Consider the following 22,786-nt stretch of genomic DNA (forward strand, 5'->3'; position numbering starts at 1 on the left):
CACCTCGCCCACGACGCCGCTTGTTTGCTCATCCACAAACATTAACCACCTGCCAACGCACACACACAAAAATCACCAACAACACACGCAAACCAGTACCAACCACAGCCCCCGGATGAGCTTTCACAATGCTCTTCTCTCGCATCGTTCACTTTCTCGCTCAAGCTTCTACGCTGGCTCGACGTTCACAGCAGCAGCCTTGCTCCGGACTCACATTGGACTCGTTGAAAGCCATCCGTGGCATTGAGATTCTCTCACTTACGGGGCAGGAGGTCTACGGCTATCAATCTCTCTACACCCAGGGGCACAAGCTCGACTTCTGCGACGTGACCGCGACGCTCACCCACCCTGGGGAAGGCGATATCGTCAAGCTGTCGGTGTGGCTGCCGTTCCCGGAGGCGTGGAACGGACGCTTCCAAGCAACGGGGGGCGGCGGATTGGCGACAGGTTACATTGGATACAGACAGCCAGAAGCGGTGATTCAGGGCTACGCGGCGGCAGCGACAGAGGGCGGATTGACGCTGAACGGGACGATCGATCCGCAAAGCGGACAATGGGCGCTGCGGCCGGACGGAACGCTCAACACGGCGCTGCTGAAGAACTTCGCGCACCGCTCGATCCACGACCTGGCGGTGGTCGGCAAGGCCCTCACGACGCTCTTCTACGGGGCCGCGCCCAAATACTCGTACTGGAGCGGCTGCTCGACCGGCGGCCGGCAGGGTTACGTGGCCGCGGCGCTGTATCCAACGGACTACCACGGCATCCTGGCCAACAGCCCGGGCATCAACCTGCCAGAGCTCTTTGCGTGGCTCCTCTGGCCGCCCATTCTGATGCTCAACACGACCACTGCCACCGTGTCGCCGCCGCCGCAGTGCGTCTTCTCCGCCTTCCAGGCCGCCATGATCGAGACCTGCGACGGGCTTGACGGCGTCGTCGACGGGCTGATCTCGATGTACGGCCCGGGAGCCTGTCCCTTCCATCCGACCACCCTCATCAACACCACCATCCCCTGCGCCGACACAAACACCAGACTGACCATCACGGAAGACCACGCGACGCTAGTGCAGTCGATCCTCGACGGGCCCGTCGATCCCACGACCGACGAACGGCTCTGGTACGGCCTGCCGCCGGGTGCTTCCTTCAAGGGCACAGCCGACACAATCACCACCACCTCCTTACCCCCCTACCCCAACACAACCACAACCCCGATAACCACGACAAAAATCAACCCCTTCATCCCAGCAGTAAGCTGGCTCAAGAACTTCCTACACGGGGACCCGACCTTCAACATCACGACCATGACCCTCCCCGAGTATCTAAACGCAGTACACACCTCCCGCACCAAATTCGGCCACCTCCTCGCCCAAGAACACGGTGACCTCGAAGCCTTCCAACAAGCCGGCGGCAAGCTACTAACTTGGCACGGGATGGCAGATGAGATCGTGCCACCAGGCGGCACGATCATGTACCGAGAGACGGTGGAGAAGGTGTTCGAGAGACGGGAGGAGGACGTCGAGGTGGACGAGTTCTTCCGGCTGTTTTTGGCGCCCGGCGTGGGCCATTGTGCCGGGTTCGGTGGATCGGGTCCCACGGGGTACGGGCCTGTTCCGGTTGATGCGTTGGGGAGCTTGGTTCGCTGGGTTGAGGAGGGTGTTGAGCCTGAGACGTTGTTTGCTGAGGCAGTTGGTGGCGGAAGGAGGATGAGTAGGGAGTTGTGTCGGTTTCCTGCGGTTTTGAGGTATGATGGGGTTGGGGATGTGGATGTTGCGGGGAGTTTTAGTTGTGAGGAGTGAGATTGATGATGCTGGTTGGTTTTATGGTAGAAGGAGGGAAGGAAGCTGGGATGAAGGGGTCGGAACAGTGAAGATGGCTGGAGAGCAGGGATGTTAAATAGACACCATAGCACCATATTTCCATGCTCCTTATCTATTTCGTTGTTAAGTTGGTCCGTTGCTTACCTGTCAAGTGTTTTGGCTGTCGTCCAAGGATAGGAACTTGATAGCACGCCATCTGAATCTCAGAAACAGCCTTTACGAAACTATCCATTCAATCTTTTCTCCGACCGGAGACGGTTATGTGGCTATCTCTTACATCCAGTGGGCTAAGCGAGATTGTTGCAGATTAATGGGAAGTGGTCTTCTTGGTTGCTAGGTACATGATGCGTAATCCAGTTTCAAGGTCCATGAATTGCCATCTCGAATCCAACGAGTGGTCATCAGCCATCCACTCTCGTTGCACTCTGCCTTGTCTATCTGTCTACATGATGGACTCTTCGCAATAAGCTGACTTCTTAATAGTTGTCGATGCGTATTCAGCACATTTTACAGCCCTATTCGGGATATGTGTGGTGTCGGCAGGCTTGATTATGTTTAGCCTGAAGAATCTGTGTAAAAGGACTCTGGGCTGGAATATATGCCAAGCAGACTGGACCTGAGATCGAAAAGGAAGTCTTAAAATGGAGTGCCAGAAGTTGATTAGGTCATTCCCCTTGGAGTGAGCTTACATCCAGTCGCATTGAGTTCGGAGTGATTGAGCATACCCTTCTCTCTGATTACTACCTACGGCTGCTCATAGTATTCATCAAAACAGACCTACACCCCAGGGCTCTCTCCTCCTTGTTTACCCTTTTCTCATTTTCACATCGGGGGTCGCTTAGTAGTGACACGGACCTTTTTAACAGTCCGGAGAACCGCTCATAGAAAATCCAGGAATCATGGCCATCCGAACCCTACTCCCGTTGGGCATAACAAGGACTCTGGCCTTGTCCGCTTCCACATAACAGACCAGCACGACCACAAACCACCTAGTTTTCCCTCTTCATTCTGCCCTGTTCCACTACAAGAGCACCAACGATAGACAGACAGCTCAACCCAACAGCAAGATACCACGACTGCGTCAACGCATCACTAATCGCTCCGAGCACCATGGTCTTCGTCTCCCCCGACAAGTCCCGAGTAATAGTGGTGATCCCCCCCGAAGCCACCACATTCGCGCTGAGCCCCGCAACATCAAGCCCTCGCAAATTCTCAGAAAGGTTATTCGTAAACAACGCCTGTGCGGTCGAGACGAAAATGGATCTATGGATTCAAATCCCGTCAGTACTGGAACACACCACTCCCTTCCCTCCCACACCCAGGAAAACAGTGAAACTCACGCGCCAAGCGTCTGCGTAAACATGACCATACTAGATCCAATCGGTACATCCCCCAGCGCAAGCGCGTTCTGCACCACCAGCAGAGGGGTAATACTGGCGAGACTCGAGCTGATAGCGTAGAGAATCTGGTATCCGATCCATTGGCCGTCGGTGGTGTGTAGGCTGAATGTGGTGAAGAGGCCCGAGCCCAGAGCGCCGAAGACGGTGGAGATGACGAGGAAATACTGCGCATGTCCGATCTTGGAAATCAGGACGCCGGCTGCGAGAGAGGTTATTGTGCTTGTTATCACCCACGGGAGCATGTCGATGCCGGACTGCATGGGCGAGACGCCCTTGACTCCTTGAAACCATCTAGTTCCTGTGTTAGTATTGCGGGGTTTGCTTTGGGGAAGGTTGGGGTAGGGTCGGCGCACATGGGAAGATAGTATGTGAGGATGAAGATCGAGCCACTGGTGCAGAAGGCGAAGAATGAAGCTGAGGCTACGGTTCGCTGGCTGAAGATGCGGGCCGGGAGCATGGCCTTGCTGCCTTGTTGGACCTCGATGAGAATGAATATAATTCCAAGAGTTGCAGATAGAATAAGAAGAACAACGATTCGGGCATTTCCCCAACCATACTGGACCCCTCCCCATTGCAGGGCTAGGAGAAGACAGACGACAGATGGCGCCAAGGCGATGAAGCCGATCAGATCAATGCTCCGAACGAACTGGCCCTACGAGTTGAATCGCTCCAGCTGCCGCTGAGGAGGTCGCACTGACAGCCAGAATACTATCTGAATGACGGCACCCAGAGGTAGATTGATATAGAAGTTCCAGCGCCACGAAGCCCGTTCGGTCAGAGCACCGCCGATCAATGGGCCAAACGTCGTGGCCAGCCCACGCGATCCCGAGATCAGTCCGAGCAGTATCGGGCGTTTCTCTGGAGCGGCGAGGAATGGGACGAGAGAGAAGGCACCGATGAGGAGACCAGAGCATCCCAGGCCTGCGATGGCGCGACCGGCGATGAGGGCTGGCGAGTTGGGCGCTGAGCCACAGACGGCAGACCCAATCAGGAAGAGAAGCATGGCGGCACTGTAGATCCATTGAATCGGGCATGATGCGCTTAGCTTGCCGTAAACAAGCTGGGACATGCAGATAGCCATTGTATAGATACTGCTGTACCATCCGGCCTCGTCGAGCGAATGGAACTCGTCGGTGATGTAGGGCGTGGCGGTCGCGATGATCGTACTGTCCTGCAACGGGGTCAGGAAAGTGATTTGCCCGTGTCAAATTCACCCACCAAAGTTGCGAGAAATATTCCGAGGCAAAGAGCAATCACAGCAAGCCAAAGTCTCAGTGAGGAAGGATATTTGGGGACGTCAGGCTCGCGGACTGGACTGGACATGTCTGCCTCAACTTTGTGAATATTTTCCATACAGATTTCTGGTTCTGGGAATGTCTGGATATCTCGCTGGCCTGTCATTGTTCCTGGGAACCTATTTGAAGTCCTTGTCGACTTGAGGGTGTTCTTGGTAGCTGCAGTGCCAGACATGCGAAAGAGAAAGCTGGAGGAGGATGGAAAAAAGTTCGATTACATGAAGTCCCTGCTCGAAAGGGGTCGTGTATGCCTAGCACAGCACAACAGAAGGTAAACACCAAGGGATTCATGACTGTTTCTTGTACTCCTTATGTTGACATTTGTTTGTATTATTTTATGAGCATAGTTAGACTTTCGTACCCCTGTCAACTTTAGCCAATGTTGATGAAGGGCGGAAACTCGCTGTATTGATCGACGAGAACAGACGAACCTAGTAGCCCTGTACAGCGTAAGTCGCTAAGGGCTAAAATATTACTTCTTACTTCTCTTCGCGAAACAGAGTAGAGGTCCTGACCAGAAGAAATTGATGTGAGAAGCACAATAGGGGAAGCAGTAAGTATTACGGTGTACAGAGATCTAGCGCAACACTCAGATATTCACACACAAACAAGACACTAACCAGGCGTCAAAGATCGCATTCACTCTAATCGGCCGAAAACCAGCAGCCCTTTATCCAGCATCCCTATGCTCTAACCCCCTTAGAACAACGGTATCTTAACCTCTCTATCCCAGTCCACATTCTCCTCCCGACACTCGATCCGCTCACGACAAGTGCCGAACAACCGGTCCCACACCCGAGTCTGCTTGCCGTAATTCGCACTCTTTTTCCATCCCTTTCGGTGGTGAAGGTCATGGTCCTCAATGACGAGCTCAGTCCCCGTGAGCGTCAAGAGCCAGCTCAAAGTGGAGGGAGGGGTCGTCCAGACCCGCAGCCCACTGTGGCCCGCCAGCTCGGAGAACATGACATATTGGTGGCAGATCCACCACTCATAGAATCCCATGGGGAAACCCATCATCTTGAGCGAGAAGTAGGTCATCAAGGGAATGCCCGCGATGTCGAAGATCTCTTGCTCCGTATCGGCGTAGAGGGACAGCAACGGGTTGGGATGCTTGGTAAGGTGGTGCGTGCGGTGGTATTTCCAGAGACCCTCGATGTCGTGCATGATGCGGTGATACCAGTAAAACCAGAAGTCGAGGACGATGCCGTACAGCCCGATCTCAAGGATTAGCCAGGTCCAACTGATTTGTGATGGGGGCTGGCTGGGTCGGTAGCTAAAGAAGACGGTCATGACCGGACGGAACGTCGAGGTGGAGATGAGCGACTGCACGACCTTGCCGATTCCCACGTCTGGAACACCGTCGCGAGCGTGTTGGTCACCGTCGAAGAAGCCGAAAAGGTGACCGAGACGGCGAAGGACGTGTAGCTCGTGAATGGCGATCAACTTGAAGGCCAGACTATAGAAGAAGTAGGCAGCAATGAAGCCTAGGGGGCGGCCGGTGTAGGAGACGTAGAGTTGGTGGACGAGAAGAGGCAAGATGGAATGCCAGAGAATCCAACGATGTTGAGAAAGCGCTCCGATGTAGGGCATTTTGTCTTCCTTGGAGTGGATGGGTACATCTTGATCCAGACTGACGTGGTGGACGCCAAGGATCTCGACGAACCAGTGGGCGATACTCCACTGGTCGCGGTCGAGTTGGCGCCATGTGGACTTCATCGAGTCCTTGGGATCTGAATGTGTACCACTCATGGTGTTGTTGTTTTTGATGTTGAGTCAGCCTTCAGCCGGTGGAGGGATGTGCCTGATGGCGGCCAGGGCGGATGGCCGGATGGGCCACTATATACGTAGGGCTCACCTTTGGCGCCAGCCGCAGCGAAGAGGAAAAGACTTCAGTCAGATTGTCAAACTCGGCTGTTCAGCATGTGACAAACGCCGTCTGGGTTCATGTGGTGGCAGCAGAGCGTGGCTCGGCTGGCTGCTTGATGGAGGGGCAATCACCGCGGCTTTGCAGATCCCTTCGAACCGGAGGGCCGTTGTTGGCTGCGGCGACAACGGGCGGCGGCTCAACTGGCTGTTAGGCTGTTAGAGACTTGATGGCACGTGCAGTAAGGTTTGCAGATTTTCTTTTGTTGGGGGTGGTTGATGCCTCGGTGGTTGAGAAGAACAGGTGGAGGATTGTGTGCCTAATGGGATCTCCGTCTTCTGGTGTCCGTTAAGGTAGTGCTTCACCTAAGTTCGCATCCCTTATGTAAGATATCAGCAATACACTGACACAGAGTATCTGTCTCGGAGTTTTACTACATGGACATCTTACTAGCTGGGAGCGACTGCTTGGTCCAAGCCAGTATATTCCATCATTCACTATGCTGTAGAACAGGCCAACATTTGAAGAGAATTGTGACTAGTACATACAGAAGGCGATGCAAAAAATCAGCAGAAACAACCTACCTGAGCAGACAGGCTTGTAGAGGCAAGAGGGGTGACATCAATGCGATTAAGGCAAAGACCAACATGGGGAAATGCAGGGGTTCTCGCAACCATTACCGTTTTGGGCCATAGTGCAGAGCATGATATCTCAGCCCATTTTCCCCTTTCCCCTTCAAAAGTCGCAACAACCCTACTCAAAAATTGTTAGTCTCGAATTCCCGACAATTTACAGAGCGATATGCCATGGCTTTATAGAATTGCCGACATGATCTCAATGAAGGATGTGCGGGGGTGGGCTGAGATGACTCCACCTACGCATTGTCCCCCCAGCAGCCATTTTCCCCCAGGATGCATTGATGCAATGCATCGGAGCCACTCAGCAGGATCAGATCTCACCTCAGATACTTTCTGAGCTTGCTGACGGGCTCTGAGATTTACTTGGCCTTTTGCTGAGACTATCAAATGATCACAATGTGCAGATTGATTTATTTATAAATCAATTGGAAGCATTGGCGCCTCCAGATGTGAAGCACAATACAAGGAGCAGTTCACTCGTAGGAGGATTCATTGTTTCTATTGTTTCTATTTGCAGGATTTACGGGTAAACTAACCACAAGTAGTGTGAATAGTGTCCAATTGTCTGCCACCGCCCAATTTTGCGCCCGCCCGATATTTGCGATCTGCCCCCCTTTCACTTCACCCACTTCCCCACTTCACTTGCGATTGCGCTCGTGCGGTTGTTTCAGCCTGAATCCGGTGCTAGAGATGGACTGGCTGCGTGCCTACTGATTGCAAATCTTAGATCCCGCTTGCCAGGGTGGATTTCAACTCCCAACCGCGAGCAGGTTCCTTGGCGAAAGGGGGCCCCGGAGTCCAATTCCAGATCTTGCTCTCTTGCTCCGGGACAGATCACATTCTTTACAGGGCTACGATGCTCAGAACGTCGGATCTGCAAGACGAGTCAAGCGAGTTCCTTGGCTGGGAAAGGAAATACCAATCTTATTCAATATGTGACGTATCTCGACGCCGCATGGCCTGATTGGAGGGAATGAATCCCTGGCAGGATTCGACTCGGCACTCGCTCGCAGCTCCTGAAGACTTGGGGTGCTGCAGAGTGGACCATTTAGAAATCAGAATAGATTCATCGCTTTCAGCTCGCCTGGTCCACAATCCGTGCTTGCAAGATTCGCGGTCTGGGCAGCCACAATCCCAATTCCTCGGTCCCGCTGTACATACTTGAGAACAGCCCCTGGCTTGACAGCCATGTTTCATAAGCTCCTGGTGCAGCTGTCCGTTGGCTTCTGACACTTTTCTTTTCCTTTGTTTTTCTTTTCACGTCTCTCACTCATCTCACTCTCATTTCGCCCTTTCTGGCACTCACGCTCCTTTTAGACCCAAATGTTGAGTCGCGTACTCCTCGCGTCGCTCGCTATACAAGGGCTGGTCCCGGCGACCACCGCTTCGCCCACCTATAATCAGGAACGCGGCCTGTTAGATAATGATTTTGACTATGTTATCGTCGGTGGTGGGACGGGAGGGAATGTCATGGCCACGCGTCTGGCCCAGAGATCCTTCAAGGTCGCCTTGGTAGAGGCAGGTGGCTATTATGAGCTGGAGTCGGTAGCGGAGGTGCCCGCAGCTGATGTGCTCCCTGTCGGCTCCGATCCAAAGACTGTCGCCCTTCACGACTGGGGATTCGTCGCAGAGAACCAGCCGGGTGCCAACGGACGGTCTATCCATTACGCTCGCGGCAAGTGCCTGGGCGGATCGTAAGTGACATGCGCTGCGGTGGCTTGGTGGCAATAAGCGCTAACAGCATGGCAGGTCGGCGATGAACTTCATGATTTATCAACGGTGAGTAACGAAGCGTCAGTGTGGCCTATTCAGAATCTTATGTGGCTGACATATGCTTCGCAACAGGCCCACGCGCGAGTCGATGGAGCAATGGGCCACCGCCGTCAACGATAGCAGCTATGAGTTCGACCAAGTGCTGCCCTACTACAAGCGCAGCGTGACCTTCACACCTCCCAACACCGAGCTCCGGTTCAAGAACGCCACGACCGAGTACGCCAGCAGCGCTTTCGAATCGAGCGGAGGGCCGCTGCAGGTATCCTACTCGAACTACGCGATGCCCTTCTCGACGTGGATGGACCTCGGCATGCAGGCCATCGGTATCAACCAGACCGAGGATTTCAACTCGGGCTCTCTCATGGGCGCGCAGTACTGCTCCTCGACCATCAACCCAAAGGACGAGCTGCGGAGCAGCTCCGAGTCGTCCTTCCTGTCCGCCATCAAGCCGTCCACGCTGACCAAGTACACCAACACGCTCGCCAAGAGAATCATCTTCAACAGCGACAAGAAGGCCACCGGCGTGGAGGTCAAGGGCGCGCTGGGCAACATCTTCACCATCCAGGCGAAGAAGGAAGTGATCGTGTCGGCCGGCGCCTTCCAGTCGCCGCAGCTCCTTATGGTCTCCGGCGTAGGGCCCCAGGATATTCTTGAGCAGCACAACATTGAGGTCGTCGCAAACCGCCCCGGAGTCGGCCAGAACATGTGGGACCACCCCTTCTTCGCGCCCTCGTACCGAGTCAACGTTCAGACCTTCACGGCGATCGCCCTGAACCTGCTGGAACTGGTCGGCCAGTTCCTCAACATCGTCGCCACGCGCTCCGGCCCGCTCACCAACCCCATCGCCGACTACCTCGCGTGGGAGAAGATCCCCGCGAGCCTGCGGTCCGTATTCAGCCAGCAAACCCAGCAAGACCTGGCTACCTTCCCCAGTGACTGGCCCGAGGCCGAGGTAAGCACCTCCCTTTTTCCCCTGTGGGATTCATCCACACAGAACCCATGATCTCCCTCAACTAACCACCCACATAAACAGTACATCTCAGGCGCAGGCTACATCGGCAACCTATCCAACCTGCTGACAAACCAACCGCGAGACGGGTACCAGTACGCATCAATGCTGGGAGTGCTAATCACGCCGACGTCGCGCGGCAACGTGACGCTCAAGTCAGCCGACACAGCAGACCTACCAATCATCAACCCCAACTGGCTCAGCACGCAGGCCGACCAGGAAGTCGCGGTAGCGATGTTCAAGCGCATCCGGGCGGCGTTCCAGAGCGACGCGATGGCGCCGGTCGTGATCGGCGAGGAGTACAACCCGGGGGTGCAGACGCAGACGGACGCGCAGATCCTCGAGTTCATCAAGGACAACGTCATGACGCTGTGGCACGCGGCCTGTACGTGCAAGATGGGGCTGGCCAGCGACAACATGGCGGTGGTGGACAACGAGGCGCGCGTGTTCGGCGTCGACGGCGTGCGCGTCGTCGATGCCAGCGCCTTCCCATTCCTCCCGCCGGGGCATCCTCAGTCGACTGTCTGTGAGTGTTTCTTCCTCGATCTCTGGTTATTCTTAGTATGAAAGGAGGGGGTTGCTAATTTTTTTGCTTAGATATGCTTGCGGAGAAGATCTCCGAGGCGATTATCAACAGCGCCAACTGATTTCTCTCATTCAATATACCTCTCGCTGCATATTTCTACGTTCCGATGCAGGTTTAGCCACAGCTGATTTAATCTTCAATGTGCATATCACATAATAAGTAGTATAGTACAGTACGGATATACCGTCGCTTGAACAATTCCAATTTCAATTCTCATCCATCAATACATAAGTCATAACCTCTCGCTCGCACCACGATGCATGCATACATCACAACATCAGACCCTTACTCAACAGGCCCCTCCCCCTTCTCCCTCGCCTGTTGCTGCTGCTCTTGCTCCTCCAGCATATCACTGTCAAACCGAGGGTCCAGCTTATTCAACATCTTGTTTCCATGGGGCTTGGTGGTCGACGCAGCGGAGGTGTTTGCGCCCGGGCCGGAGAAGGAGGGCTGGCCGGCGGCGTCCTGAGACTGGGTGTTGTGTTCGTTGAGGGGCTCGACATTCTTCGCGGACCGGAAGTCGCGGTTCTGGGGGGCTTGGGAGGACATTTTGGTGGTTTTTTTCTGTAATTTGTTTGGAGAGGAAGAGCGGTGTTCGTGTCAGTGGGATTAATTGATCTGTGTAGAATGTCTTTGTTCGATTGTGATGGTTTAGACTTGGGATTGAGATGAGGTATAAATACGTTAAAGCTGGGTTGGTTAGGGCTGTTGCGTCATGGGGGTGTAATTGTTGCTGCCCGTCTACTTCGGAGACTAGGTCGAATGATAATGAGCAATTGGATTAGTTGTTGAAAATGACTCCATGTGGACTTTGTTTAGTCTCCCACTTGCAGGCTGTTGTTGTTGCCTTCCAAACGGGCTTTGACGTCAAGGTGGCCGCATTGAGGTGCGTTAACTTGGAGACTATCTCCGCGGTGGTGTCTATCTCCGCTCCGCGGAGGGTGTTCCTAGACTCAAGACTAGGAGTCGTCCACAGTTGTTCTGACTCGTTTGGCATTTTAACTTATGGATTCTGTGGTGTTACTCATGAAGGATGCATTGATGCGGTTTATTGTTGCTTGTACGGAGCTAGTAAGGGTGAGCGCATTCAAGAATGCAGACCAGACTGTCAGAAATGCAAGGGGCAAATGAATGAGTGGTCGGATAGATAGCCGGTCATAGTGCGAAGTGACCAATAATGCTTCATGCAAGGAGAAGTAACAAAACAAGCAAACAGCGGCTACAGGAACAACAGGATCCGATGTGATGCAGATACGGATGGGAAGAGAAAAAGACAAAAAAGATGGAGCTGCGGGGAATCGAACCCCGGACCTCTCCCATGCTAAGGGAATATTATACCACTAAACCACAGCCCCAATTTGTTGAAGAGAATCTTATCTTTTGGCAATATGTTCTTGTCCATGTGCTGTTCGACTGTGAACAGGACGTTCGAATTTAATCGACGATGCTATATATGTATGGCACTGCTGTAGACAAAGGTTAGGTTTGCAGCGTGTTTCCTTACAATGACACTATCCTCGTCTATGGTTTGTACGTGAAAGTAGCTTGTTCTACTTAGCTTTTGAGATTTGCACTCTTGTGTCCAGTTAAAGATATATTTCTGCAAATGTCAATAACAATGAGTGCTAAGCCATCAGCAACGATACTATCCAAGAATACCAGGAACTATATCATAATGATCACCATGGCACAGTACACAAGTCAATTATATTATAATGATTAACATCAATATTCTTATATCGGATCTAATTACCGACATAAACCCGAAAAAGCAAATACAAGAAGCAATCCACACCCGACAAACTATAGACGATTACCCTCCCTGTTGTTGCTGCTGCTGCTGCTGCTGCTGCTCCTCTTGACTCTGCTCCTGACCCTGCTGCCCCTGAGTCTGAGAGTGCTCCTGAGATTGACCCTGCGTCTGCGATTGGGACGTAGTCGACGACGACCGCGCAGAAGTAGTCACAGACGAGGATGCTGTTGACGCTACCGTAGCGGCAGAAGAGGTAGACGACGACGAGCTCGATGACGTCTGATAAACCTTGAAACTATTAAACTCCCAATATGCATTGGTGAAGTTCGCACCGTTCTCTGCGGCCCACTGCGTGCATGTATCCGGACACCCATATAGATCAGTATAGTACGTACTTGCGCCCGCGAGATCCCCGCAGACGTCGATGTTGACAATGATACTTTGGTTCTTGAAATGTGAGCTGATGTCGCAGTTGGTATTGGGGAAGTCCGCCAGCGCCTCACCCCAGGTGGACGGGTCCGGGCTGCTGCTGGAATTCGAGATGTCGTCTGGAATATCATCGCGCGCCCACATCCAGACGCGGATGCCGGCGTCGCGGAGCTCCATCGCATATACCTGTCATTGACACAGCAGCGTTAGTCCAGCGTTGCCATAGCTCTTTCATCGGAACTGTGCACTTACCCCGCCCCCGTTTTCGTTGAATTGCTGGCCATATGTCGCTTTGCCGCCGCTTACGCCACACCCGGCATTGTCATTCGCCGTGTTCAGACAGTTGGTGTATGTCGGGGATCCGGTCTCCTTGCGTTTGACGTTCATCTTGCATCCGCTGGTCGTATGTAACGTCATCGCATTGCCGTGTGTGCCTTTGTTGTTGGACTCTAGCACGTCGATCTCGCCGTGTTCCGGCCAATTGTTCGGATCGGTCAGCCAGAGCGCCGGCCACGTCGCACACCCGTATGGGGTATGGACGATGTCGAAAATAAACAGCCCGTTCTCGTAAGTCTCCCTAGAAGTGACGCGCACCGACCTCCGACCGCTTGTTTGGTTGGAAGTGCTGGTATCGACCCTCAGCACGGCCCTGGAATTGGACGCGTAGGTTAAGTTGAGTTCTGATGCGGTCGATGAATCCACATATCTAAAAATCGAATGTCAACTACCAAGCTCTATAGTAGACGAAAGAAAGCCGCACTCACTGGACAAAGCCGTCAGTCGGGTCGGTGGCGGTATAGTATTCAAATTCATCGAAGAATGAAGACCCCGAGTATTGGCGAGACAAGGTATAGCTCAACGAAGAGTAGTCTGGGTATGACGAGGACTTCAGACCCTCAACAAGACCAACGATGAGCGCAACAATGGCGACCACGACACCGGCGGCAACAAGCGACTTGGTCAGTAAGGACCAACCGCGTGGATCATACCATGGTTTCGCGGCCGTTGCAGGTTTCGCAGACTTCGCCATTACCTCTGGATGGGAAGCGTCGGCAGTGTTGTTGCCGGTGGTATACGGGACGTTCGATAACTCGTAGTCGGGGTAGTCACTGGCCTGACTTGAGAGGTTGCGGTACACCATCGATATGCCGGGATGGGGCAATTGAACGGAAACCTTCAGCAGAGCCGGCACGTACAATTGTATTCCAGATTGCTGCGTGTTGGATTAATACGAAGACATATACGGACCACAGCTCGCATATAAAGTATCAACCAAATACCAGTCCCTAGACACGGCAGCCCGATGCAGGGGACGCGGACCCCTCTTCGCCCATGCCGAAGGGAAGGATGAAAAAAGGGTACGCACTTATCAGCTCCGCCTGCAGCTAATTGCTTCGGTCGATCGGCCATGCTTACGTGTCTGGCCTCCAGGATGGATTGATCAAGCCAACGAGAAAGACGTCTCAGGACGAAGGCATACGTAAGCGCCTGGCAGTGCCAGCAAAATGACTTCCACGGTGGATGTTGAACAGCATGGTCTTGATTTCTCTGTCAGTGAGTGCGACCGACATATTCGCGATGTAGGGGACATATACGGACTGGACTCCGAGCCACAGAGCCGTGAAGGGTCCAGCAGAGGGAAGGGTCTGGTGGCAGACTGGGAGGTGATAATGAAGTTCATGCATGCATGATTCAGGCTTCCACGTCAACGGCCCACTTTGACATCCTTGAATGTGGGCACGTTTGCTGGCCCGGAGGAGTCTAGCCCTGCAAGAATCTTATACCAGTAATATGCTGCTGGTTGGGCCTTATTCATCGTCCGCTGCCGTGATTGTAGGGCTTCACTGCTGCTAATTTCGAGTGAGCTTGAGAATGTTACGGACTTTGTGTACAGAAATAGTGCACATAATCAGGTTTATGAAGCGTCATGTGATCTTGAATGTGTGGCTTGCAAAACAGGGCACGATCACGTGCATATGCTACTTAATCAGCATATAGGGGCTAGACCGGAATTGCAGCCTGAGGCCACGACATTTGTCATTGCCTTCGATGTTGTACTCTCTAGACTGCTGTAGAGACTCGGTGGAATGCGTTGTTCAGTCTCTCCCAATTGAAAGAAGCACGATGGCTACGATAAGATGATTATCATTGTCTTCGTTATCATGCTCCACGCAACAAGCCCATGTAAGTGATACGTGGTTGATCATGCACATTACCATAATAACCTCTAAAATAATCATACATAGCAGCTAATAAGCTGGCCGCATAGCCTAATGTGACGCAAACGCAAGAAGAATCGAGAGTGAAAGCGCTGCAATGCTTACTGACTGCCCCATCGTGTTGACTAGTGCAACGCGGGTGGAGATGGCCATAACGGCGACGACTGGCCCGCTCGCATCACTAACGCAACCCTCACTAGTTGCCACTGGCGCAGGAATCCATCAGGCTGAGGAGGCTCAATTTAAAGTCGACTGCGGCCAGCCGGCGGGTCTGACCGTCTGAGAATTTCCTGCTGCATCCACTCACCGGCCTGCCCTCGCATACGCTAACCGGCCTAGGGTTTTGTCCAGCACTCCAGGTTGTCCACGGCGTCAACTGTCAAGAGCCCAGCTGGGATAGAAGCGAGTAATGAAACACTCTTCGCATCTCGGACTGAACGCGCCATGGCAAGGGGACAGCGTTTTGTAAGGTCCCGGAACGGCTGCATTACCTGCAAGTAGGTGTGGGCTCGTACAAGGTACACCGGCAGACGGCTCACCACGACAGGATTCGTCGAGTCAAATGCGACGAGCAGAGACCCGAGTGCAATCGATGCCTGTCCACTGGAAGGACTTGCGATGGGTACTGGACTGGGTCGCAGTCGCTTGTCCAGCAGGCGTGTTCATTGCGCATCATACAGCATGTCCCACTTCACCGGAAGCCCCCGCCTGCAATCCGGCTGAATACGGACGAGCATCGCTGTCTCGAGTTCTTTCAGCACTATACCATCCACGGCCTAGGAGCAGAGGTGGGCTCTTGTTTGTTGCAGGCAACGACCAGCGAGCCGGTGATCCGATCGGTGGCCATCGCAGTCGGTTCGGTGCATCTCTCCTTCACTTGCTTGAGTGAAGAAGACACTGCGTTTACTCTGCGCCACTACAACAAAGCCATCCGACAACTAGTCACGTCGCAAAACAGCAAAAACACAGTTCTGCTGGCCTGTGTCCTGTTCTTTTGCTGCGAGTGTCTGCAGGGTCGCTTCAAGACCGCCATCCAACATGCCTCGTCCGGACTTCGAATCCTCCAGCAGCAACAGCTGCGCTCACACGCCTCTCCAGAGAGAGCGTCACCAGCAGTGTTCTCGCTGTTCAACGCGGTGCAAAGCCAGGTGCTCGAAATCGAGGGAATGGAAGGGATGGAGCCCGAGACCCAGCCTAAGCTCCCGCCAACCTCCGACCCTATCCCAACAGGCCCAGGACTGAACATCAGCGACCACCAGCATATTTTCAGACAACTTTACCACCGCTTCACGGAGAATGACGCCCTATTCAAGGCCTTCGCAGAAACCCCGACCGACCACTCCCCGGCCGGCATAGCGTACGAACAACAGTTACTCGCTGAGTGGTTCCGGGTCCGCGGGGACTTGAAAGCCTGGATGCAGGACTTCGACCGCCAGACCACATACAGGCTGCAGACGGACCCCAGCACGGCATCTCTAAACGCCCACCCAATTGCGATCCTCAAGACCTGGAAGCTATTGTTCAGCATATACTTACGAATGGCCTGGCCACCGTCCGAGTTGGCATGGGACTACTTCACCGCCGACCTCCAGTCCATCGTCTCCCTTGTCTCGACCGTGACGGGCGACTGCACAGCTCGGCTGAACACACATCGTACACCCACAGTGCCTAGCAGCAAAGACACCAGCGCGCCCACAAAGCCCCGTCTCGCTCCCAGCCCCACAGCCCCATCGAGACCGACATTCACCCTCTCCCTCGGCTTCCTAACCCCCCTCTACATCTGCGCCACCCGCTGCCGCGACTCGACAATCCGGCACCGCGCTCTCCGCCTCCTCGCCACCTGTCGCCGGCGCGAGGGGGTTTGGGACTCCGATGTCGCTGCGCGAGTGGCGCGCCGGATTATAGAGATCGAAGAACATGCGGCCGGGGTAAAGCCCGGGGTCAGCTATGGCCCGGCTGATATCAGTTTGGCGGCGCGCGTGCGCTCCTCGTCGCCGCATTTCGGCGAGGGAAGGACGGCCTCGTTGCGGTATATTGGAGGGAGTAGTCGGCCTGAGGTTGGGTTTATGGAAGAGACGATTGTGTGGTAGGTCTGCGGTAGGGGTTGGCTCTGATTGTTTGGCATTACGGAGTAGATGGGTTGTTGCTGGGTGGATGCTTCGGTGTGCATGGTGGTATGCAGATTTCATGTGTGCTGGTATTTGAGGATGGACCGTGGGGTCTTGGCAGCAGGATAGCCTTCCCATGATTAGCGGCTGTGCGATAATCTGTAACTCATAGCATTGTATGCATTGCAACGTTGCGCCTACTAGAAAAGGCACCAGATATAAATCCATGTTCCCCACTGCACTACCCAAACCTAACGAACACAACCCCCCTTCCTGCCTACATACTATACACCACAACCCCCCTGCCCGCCCCGAAGGAGAACTATGCTCACCCCGCTGGATTCTTACAAGTAAACGGCGTCAACGCCGTCCCGCTAAAACTCTGCTTCATCGCCACAATCGACGCCCACAGCCCCATCCCGGCCGTCCCCAACGCGGCCAACGAATACACCACATCAAATGTATTCCGAGCGAACTGCCGCCGGTATCCCCTCACCCAGCGGCGCCATCCGGCATCCACGCGCTTGGTCTCGCCGGTATGCGGATCGAAGCGCTCCTCCGGCAGAATGGCGTCCTTCTGAACGTTGAAGCCCACCAGCAACATCGGCGGGAAGGTGAACGAGAACTGCAGGATGCAGAGGGCGCCGACGAAGGAGGTGAGATTGCTGATTTGCGGGATGGCGGCGGCGACGATCCAAGCGAGGCACCAGTAGATTGGGACTGATTGGTCATCTTGTTAGTTGGGGCAGTAGGGGGTTTAAGGGTCGGGTAACATACCGAGGGCAACCCAGATGTATTTGCCTGTGCGGTGGTCGAGAGGCGGCATGTGGAAGATATCGCGGAGAACGGAGGAGTAGAAGACTTTGATGCCGACGTTCCCGTACAGCAGGGCGGCAATGACGGCCGAGATGAAGGAGAGAGCGTTGCCGGCTGTTTGGTACTTGTAGGCTGAGTTGGGGATTCCTGGGTTGGGTTAGGGAGTGTACTGGCGGTTGGTTATTGCTTGCTGGTCCCCTCACCTTGATAAGCTGGGTTATAGACGTAGTTCCCCTGCGCGTTGTAGACGACCATGCCCTCCACGAGGTAGCACACGTAGATGAAGACCTCGGCGCAGAGGAAGCCTTTCCAGAAATCGAACCTGCTCGGTGGGTTAGCATCCAGAAGTGAGGAGCCGAGGAAGGACGTACGGTCGCCGCATCTCGGCCATCAGCTCGTTGAATAGCGTCGCACCACCGTATGCGAAGACGCAGTTCATCACCGCGGTCATGCGGTCGTACAGGGTGTTTGTTGCTGGCCAGTTGACGCTCTTCACGATAGGGCCGGGTTTGATGCCGTAGGTGCTCTCGACGGCACTGTAGTTGGGCGGATACTCGTAGACCACGGCCATGCTGGCAATGGATCAGTCGTGCTTGTCTGGGCGGGAATGAGATATGCATACGTCAAGATAATCACAATGAAATTCATCCAGATGGCCAGGTTTGACAGCCACGACAAGCGCTGGAGGGTCCGAATCTGGCCCAAGACAAAACCGATGAGCATGAAGATGACCTCCGCCACGATGACTATCGAAGTAATCATTAGCTATGCGGCAATTGTGTTTTGCAGGGCTCAGACAAACTTACAGCAGAGATAGCCAGTGTGATTGACGCCCGCCGCCATCTGCGCCAGACTTTGTCCGCTGCTTTCGATCAGTAGGGTGACGTTCAAGAAAAATTGGAAGCTTTGAAGCACGTTGACCAGAATCCGGGCCCAAGGGCCATAAATCCGGAAAGCCACGTCTCCGTAATCTGCATGCGATTAGTTCTTACTTCCGTGACCTGCATAACTGGGATAACCTACTGCGCATGGGATAGCGCGTCGAGTCCAAGCTCGTGAAGATCTTCCACAGCTGCATGCCAGAACTAAACGAGGTCAGCACCGATTCTCCATATTGATGGGAAGACTCACTAATATGCCATGAGACCAAACACAGTATACAACGCCTGGAGCCGTCAGTCAATTGATTCCACCATCCCTCGCAACGAAGCCAACTTACAAAACCAGGCCCATAGCCCATTTGCTGCACGCAGATAGTCAGTATCACCGCACAACCCGCCCAGCAACTCAGGCCCACTTACACTAATCGCCCAGGGCACATTCGTTGGCCCCAGAATATCCGTCGTAATCAGATAGAAGATCGACCCTAAGCACCGACCACAATCAGCCACACCCTCCACACTCCCCACAAATCAACCAGCGACATCAAACACTCACCCCAAGTAGCCGTCCTCGCCGCACGCTGCGCCTGCTCCCACTCGGTCTCCAAAAGCCCATACTTATCGATGGAGCCCGAGCCCTGGTCACTCTTCCCCCCCTGGCTACCCTCCATCTTCTCCGCTGGGACCTTCTCATCCCCTGCCCCATCATCTCCCGGAACCTTCTCAGACACCTTCTCCCCATTACTACCCCCGGAATCCACAATCTGCGGCGGAGGAGCGGTATTACTGCCCCTGCGACCCAAGATCACATTACCCAGCTGCTGCAACCCCTTGTCATCAGTGCGGATGTGCTTCTCGACCTCGCGCGAGCGTCGGGCCCAGAAGAGGTAGTTCTCGAAGCTGATGGTGGTGTCGAGGTAGATGGAGCCCTTGCCGTGCATGACCGGGGCGGCGATGGTGTGCAGAGATCGGTGATCATGTTTGTCATGGTGGTTGTTCGTGTCGATGATGACGCCGTGTTCTGCTTCGGTGCCGATGAGGTCGGCTTCGTTGCCCAGGCGCGGGTCGGCGATGGCGCCTAGGTTGGCGGCGGAGATGAGGCCGGCCATTTTGGGGTGGGGATGAAGGTGGAAAAAGGGGGAGAAGGAGAGGGATTGAGGGTTGGCTGGGGGTGAGAGCGATTTATGGGGTTATTGGGAACCTGTCTTGCGCTACTATGCACTGGATTCTTGTGGCAGGCAGGCTCGAGGTGCATTAGTCGATAACATGAGAAAAGAACTGATGTCAGGAGTCGGGGCTTGAACAAGACCTGCCAGTTGAATTGGTTAACTGACTGACTGACCCACTGGAACACATGCCATCGATTGGACTGGGTTGTGCATCCCCTGGTACTTGTGCTTCAGTTCTTATCTTCGAAACCCTGCAATGCACCCACCAGACACGCAACAATCATCCCACTCCCCACACAATGTCCAGGATTCTGACCTCATGTCCATGTAACCCCTCCCATGGACATCTGGAATAGTAAAAGCTCGGCAAAGCTTGTCCGGCCCGGCTAAAAAGCTTGGTCTCTCCACTGCTGCTGACCCCATATAAGCAGGATGCTTGATTTCATAGGGCATTTTCTTATCACCCCCTTCACCACCTCCGTCATAACCCCCACACCTACCTTCTCGGATAATTCTTCGCCACTGATGCGGTGACTTGCGATTACTTGCAGGATGCTTCCATGCAAGCAAGCACTTTGGCTCGCATGTCCGCCATGACAAGTCCTGTACAACCTCCCCCTCCCTCTCCCCCTCCACGATCTCGTTTGTTGTGCCACCCTCTCGGCTGGTCGGGACTTTATTGTGACTATCGCCGTTGGATTTGGCGTGATACGACAGCGTAATTTTGGGTGCGGCGTGCCGGATGTCACCTCACTAGACAGAGACAGATAGGCAGGAAGGCAAAGCTCCACTTGCTTCCGGCTATTCCGGGGATTCTCACATCAGCCCGCGTGGGATTTTCCCTGTTATTTCCGACCATGGCCGACAGGTGGGGTTCACTGCTAAGAGGGAGAGATGCGACCGGGCTGATGTTGGGGGAATGTCTCGGGGTTTCAGGGCTTACTCCGACTAGGCCGATGAAAGGCCGAAAGAAGCGGATGAGGGCTTTCATTCATACCACTCACTCAATATTTTCCACTAAATACAGGATGAACAGGGTTAGAATAATGTCCCTCCGACCGATGAAACTCATAGTGCGGAGTGTAGGAAAAGAAATAAAAGAATTAAAAACTAGAATCTTAAAGAAAACCCATCCCCAGGAATCAACGAAAGAGAAATTGGCTGTGGTTTTGCTGGCAACCCCCAATGCCAGCAGATGCCAGAATACTGTGGGGGCCCTTCCCCGACACAGACTCTGACCCCAGGACCATACACTGATAGATCAGGTAGACTCCCGCTTGCTGACGACCGTATAGTCCGTGGACATGACGATGCCCGACTCATGCTCGTTCGCGTCGTGCTTGACCATCTCATGCATCGCCTCCACGTCGTCCTGCGTCTCCGGCACGGCGGCGCTGCGTAGCGTCGAGAGATAGTCCCAGTTGCGGATGACCTTCTTGCGCGCCCCCACCGGGTCGCTGCCGTCGCTACCCTGGCCGCGAGGCTTGGCCGCGCTGCCAATATTGCTGCCGAAGATGTGCGGCGCAAGCTGCAGAAGCAGTGGCCGGAGCACGGGCAGACAGGCGGAAATGATGCCGACGTTGATTTCCACCATCCTGCGGGAAACCGGACTTAGTCTGATGTGCGCACGGCTGCAGGCGGAAAGGGACATGGAGAACTTACGCCCATTTGGCCAAGGTCACCTTATACCAGGTGAGGTCGCCGTCGTGGATAAAGGGCATCATGGTCACGATCCGGACGATCGCAATCACACAGGCGCTATGCACCAAATTAGCACCCATGCCATAAAGAAAGCATCAGGGACGAGGAGTCAACTCACAAAGAACCCATCATGAGGACCATCATGAGAAGCACCTTCTGCTTGAGGGTGGTCTGAAGCTGCCAGCAGAGCCGGATGGGCAGCGCCAGGGTGATGATGTCCGAGAACAGGTTAAAGGCAGCATTGGCATACACGAAGGCCAACTGGTTCACGCAGCGAGCGGTCGGCATCAGAGCGACATCCCACATGGCCTGGACGGGAATGCAGCCCAGAGTGAAGACCAGCAGGCTGACCATGTTGTAGACGGCCACGAAGATCATGATTCCGTACGTCATCTGTCGGAAGCGCTTCTCCGGACTGAGGCGTAGGAAGAAAAGCAGAATCGATGTCTTGACCAGCCAGATGCCGACCACGAAGACGTCTTCGCCCGCCAGATCATTCTGTTCGAATGTCGATCAGCGATTATAGTGTTTGCGGGGACAACCCAGGAATGAACATACCTGTTTGAAGGGCTTGATCTTGTCGAGATGCAGATCCCAGATATGATGTCCGTACCCATTCTCGATATCTGTCGAATGTCAAACCATGCTGCGGCCGAAGTCAAGCTGAGAGCTTACTTATAATGCCCAGAATCGCGAAGATCCACGCACAAATCTGAGCCCAGATGCAGAACCCTATCGACACAGTTTAGCATATTTCGCAATGAAGATCGACACCAGTGCTTACAGTCGTCGGCCGCGATAGTCTTCTGGAGAAAAGCTCGAGTATACAGACGCAGCAGCAGGACCACGGTACCCGTCAGGCAGAGAGCGATGTTGATGGAATAGATCTCATAGTTGAGATTCTCCGGGTTCTCGAAGTTGGCGGTCACTCCGGGAGGAGGATCTGCAGCTGGCAGCTTGCTCAAATCCAGAGTGGTTGTCATGATGGATGGAAGCAGTCGAGGGTGCCAGTCAGCGATGATGCTGCGCTTCTGTGTGAAGTTGAAAATTCCACAAGATCAGAAGTCTATGCACGACGAGCCCTGTCTCCATGCTTTCTTTATATCCTGTCATAGATCCTGCCTGCTCCGTACTTTCGTCTCCTCATCTCCGACACATCGAAGGTATCATATGCAAGAGGCAACGACTACTGGCATAGTCTCCTCTCTGCAGCGCATAGTCTGGGTCTTCACGGGGCGATCGTACCTTCTTGGCTGACGCCCAGCTCGATGTGGTCGGACCAATACGCCACCGTCCCCTTCTTTCCAATTTTTTTGTATCAAACTGGGTCA

The 22,786-nt window shown here is 54.1% G+C and overlaps 9 protein-coding genes and 1 non-coding gene across 10 annotated transcripts; 3 read left to right on the top strand and 7 right to left on the bottom strand.

The window, feature by feature from the left end:
* Positions 1-305: 305 nt before the first annotated feature.
* BO97DRAFT_326252 (tannase and feruloyl esterase) lies at positions 306-1,784 on the top strand (the record flags this gene model as incomplete). Its single annotated transcript, XM_025691314.1, has 1 exon — positions 306-1,784. A coding segment is annotated over one exon (1,479 nt), but the record flags the coding sequence as incomplete, so codon positions are not given.
* Positions 1,785-2,538: 754 nt separating this feature from the next.
* BO97DRAFT_469870 (MDR family MFS transporter) lies at positions 2,539-4,615 on the bottom strand (the record flags this gene model as incomplete). The annotated part of the gene is made up of 5 exons (XM_025699883.1): positions 2,539-3,077; positions 3,155-3,505; positions 3,568-3,866; positions 3,909-4,385; positions 4,433-4,615. 5 exons carry the CDS (start codon positions 4,613-4,615, stop codon positions 2,804-2,806), a joined length of 1,584 nt encoding a protein of 527 aa, XP_025552272.1. The 3' UTR covers positions 2,539-2,803.
* A 553-nt stretch (positions 4,616-5,168) lies between these two features.
* BO97DRAFT_44034 (sterol desaturase family protein) lies at positions 5,169-6,598 on the bottom strand. The gene has a single exon (XM_025698066.1). It carries the CDS (start codon positions 6,256-6,258, stop codon positions 5,209-5,211), a length of 1,050 nt encoding a protein of 349 aa, XP_025552273.1. The 5' UTR covers positions 6,259-6,598; the 3' UTR covers positions 5,169-5,208.
* Positions 6,599-8,255: 1,657 nt separating this feature from the next.
* Positions 8,256-10,552, top strand: BO97DRAFT_44051 (GMC family oxidoreductase). The gene is made up of 5 exons (XM_025698083.1): positions 8,256-8,705; positions 8,761-8,790; positions 8,857-9,736; positions 9,818-10,319; positions 10,391-10,552. The coding sequence occupies exons 1-5, from the start codon at positions 8,335-8,337 to the stop codon at positions 10,438-10,440; spliced, it is 1,833 nt and encodes a 610-aa protein (XP_025552274.1). The 5' UTR covers positions 8,256-8,334; the 3' UTR covers positions 10,441-10,552.
* On the bottom strand, positions 10,336-11,010 carry BO97DRAFT_44065 (uncharacterized protein). The gene has a single exon (XM_025698098.1). It carries the CDS (start codon positions 10,926-10,928, stop codon positions 10,665-10,667), a length of 264 nt encoding a protein of 87 aa, XP_025552275.1. The 5' UTR covers positions 10,929-11,010; the 3' UTR covers positions 10,336-10,664.
* Positions 11,011-11,662: 652 nt separating this feature from the next.
* Positions 11,663-11,734, bottom strand: BO97DRAFT_t123. Its single transcript has one exon. It is a non-coding gene; the product is annotated as a tRNA-Ala (tRNA).
* A 409-nt stretch (positions 11,735-12,143) lies between these two features.
* On the bottom strand, positions 12,144-14,187 carry BO97DRAFT_405019 (glycoside hydrolase family 16 protein). The gene is made up of 4 exons (XM_025695087.1): positions 13,928-14,187; positions 13,326-13,774; positions 12,814-13,267; positions 12,144-12,747 (listed from the first exon to the last, which is right to left on the bottom strand). The coding sequence occupies exons 2-4, from the start codon at positions 13,700-13,702 to the stop codon at positions 12,193-12,195; spliced, it is 1,386 nt and encodes a 461-aa protein (XP_025552276.1). The 5' UTR covers positions 13,703-13,774; positions 13,928-14,187; the 3' UTR covers positions 12,144-12,192.
* A 512-nt stretch (positions 14,188-14,699) lies between these two features.
* Positions 14,700-16,870, top strand: BO97DRAFT_477387 (Zn(II)2Cys6 transcription factor domain-containing protein; the record flags this gene model as incomplete). The annotated part of the gene is made up of 2 exons (XM_025700544.1): positions 14,700-14,745; positions 15,282-16,870. The coding sequence occupies 2 exons, from the start codon at positions 14,700-14,702 to the stop codon at positions 16,868-16,870; spliced, it is 1,635 nt and encodes a 544-aa protein (XP_025552277.1).
* Positions 16,871-17,216: 346 nt separating this feature from the next.
* BO97DRAFT_450505 (uncharacterized protein) lies at positions 17,217-19,908 on the bottom strand (the record flags this gene model as incomplete). The annotated part of the gene is made up of 12 exons (XM_025698926.1): positions 19,305-19,908; positions 19,142-19,250; positions 19,006-19,070; positions 18,924-18,947; positions 18,836-18,870; positions 18,728-18,789; positions 18,511-18,675; positions 18,327-18,450; positions 18,076-18,276; positions 17,908-18,026; positions 17,666-17,851; positions 17,217-17,608 (listed from the first exon to the last, which is right to left on the bottom strand). The coding sequence occupies exons 1-12, from the start codon at positions 19,692-19,694 to the stop codon at positions 17,217-17,219; spliced, it is 1,872 nt and encodes a 623-aa protein (XP_025552278.1). The 5' UTR covers positions 19,695-19,908.
* An 862-nt stretch (positions 19,909-20,770) lies between these two features.
* On the bottom strand, positions 20,771-22,649 carry BO97DRAFT_450513 (putative integral membrane protein (Pth11)). Its single transcript, XM_025698927.1, has 6 exons — positions 22,240-22,649; positions 22,131-22,187; positions 22,014-22,081; positions 21,574-21,953; positions 21,417-21,512; positions 20,771-21,349 (listed from the first exon to the last, which is right to left on the bottom strand). Exons 1-6 carry the CDS (start codon positions 22,436-22,438, stop codon positions 21,016-21,018), a joined length of 1,134 nt encoding a protein of 377 aa, XP_025552279.1. The 5' UTR covers positions 22,439-22,649; the 3' UTR covers positions 20,771-21,015.
* Positions 22,650-22,786: the final 137 nt, after the last annotated feature.

This window comes from Aspergillus homomorphus (assembly GCF_003184865.1).
Source record: "Aspergillus homomorphus CBS 101889 unplaced genomic scaffold BO97scaffold_14, whole genome shotgun sequence".
NCBI classification, from domain to species: Eukaryota; Fungi; Ascomycota; class Eurotiomycetes; order Eurotiales; family Aspergillaceae; genus Aspergillus; species Aspergillus homomorphus.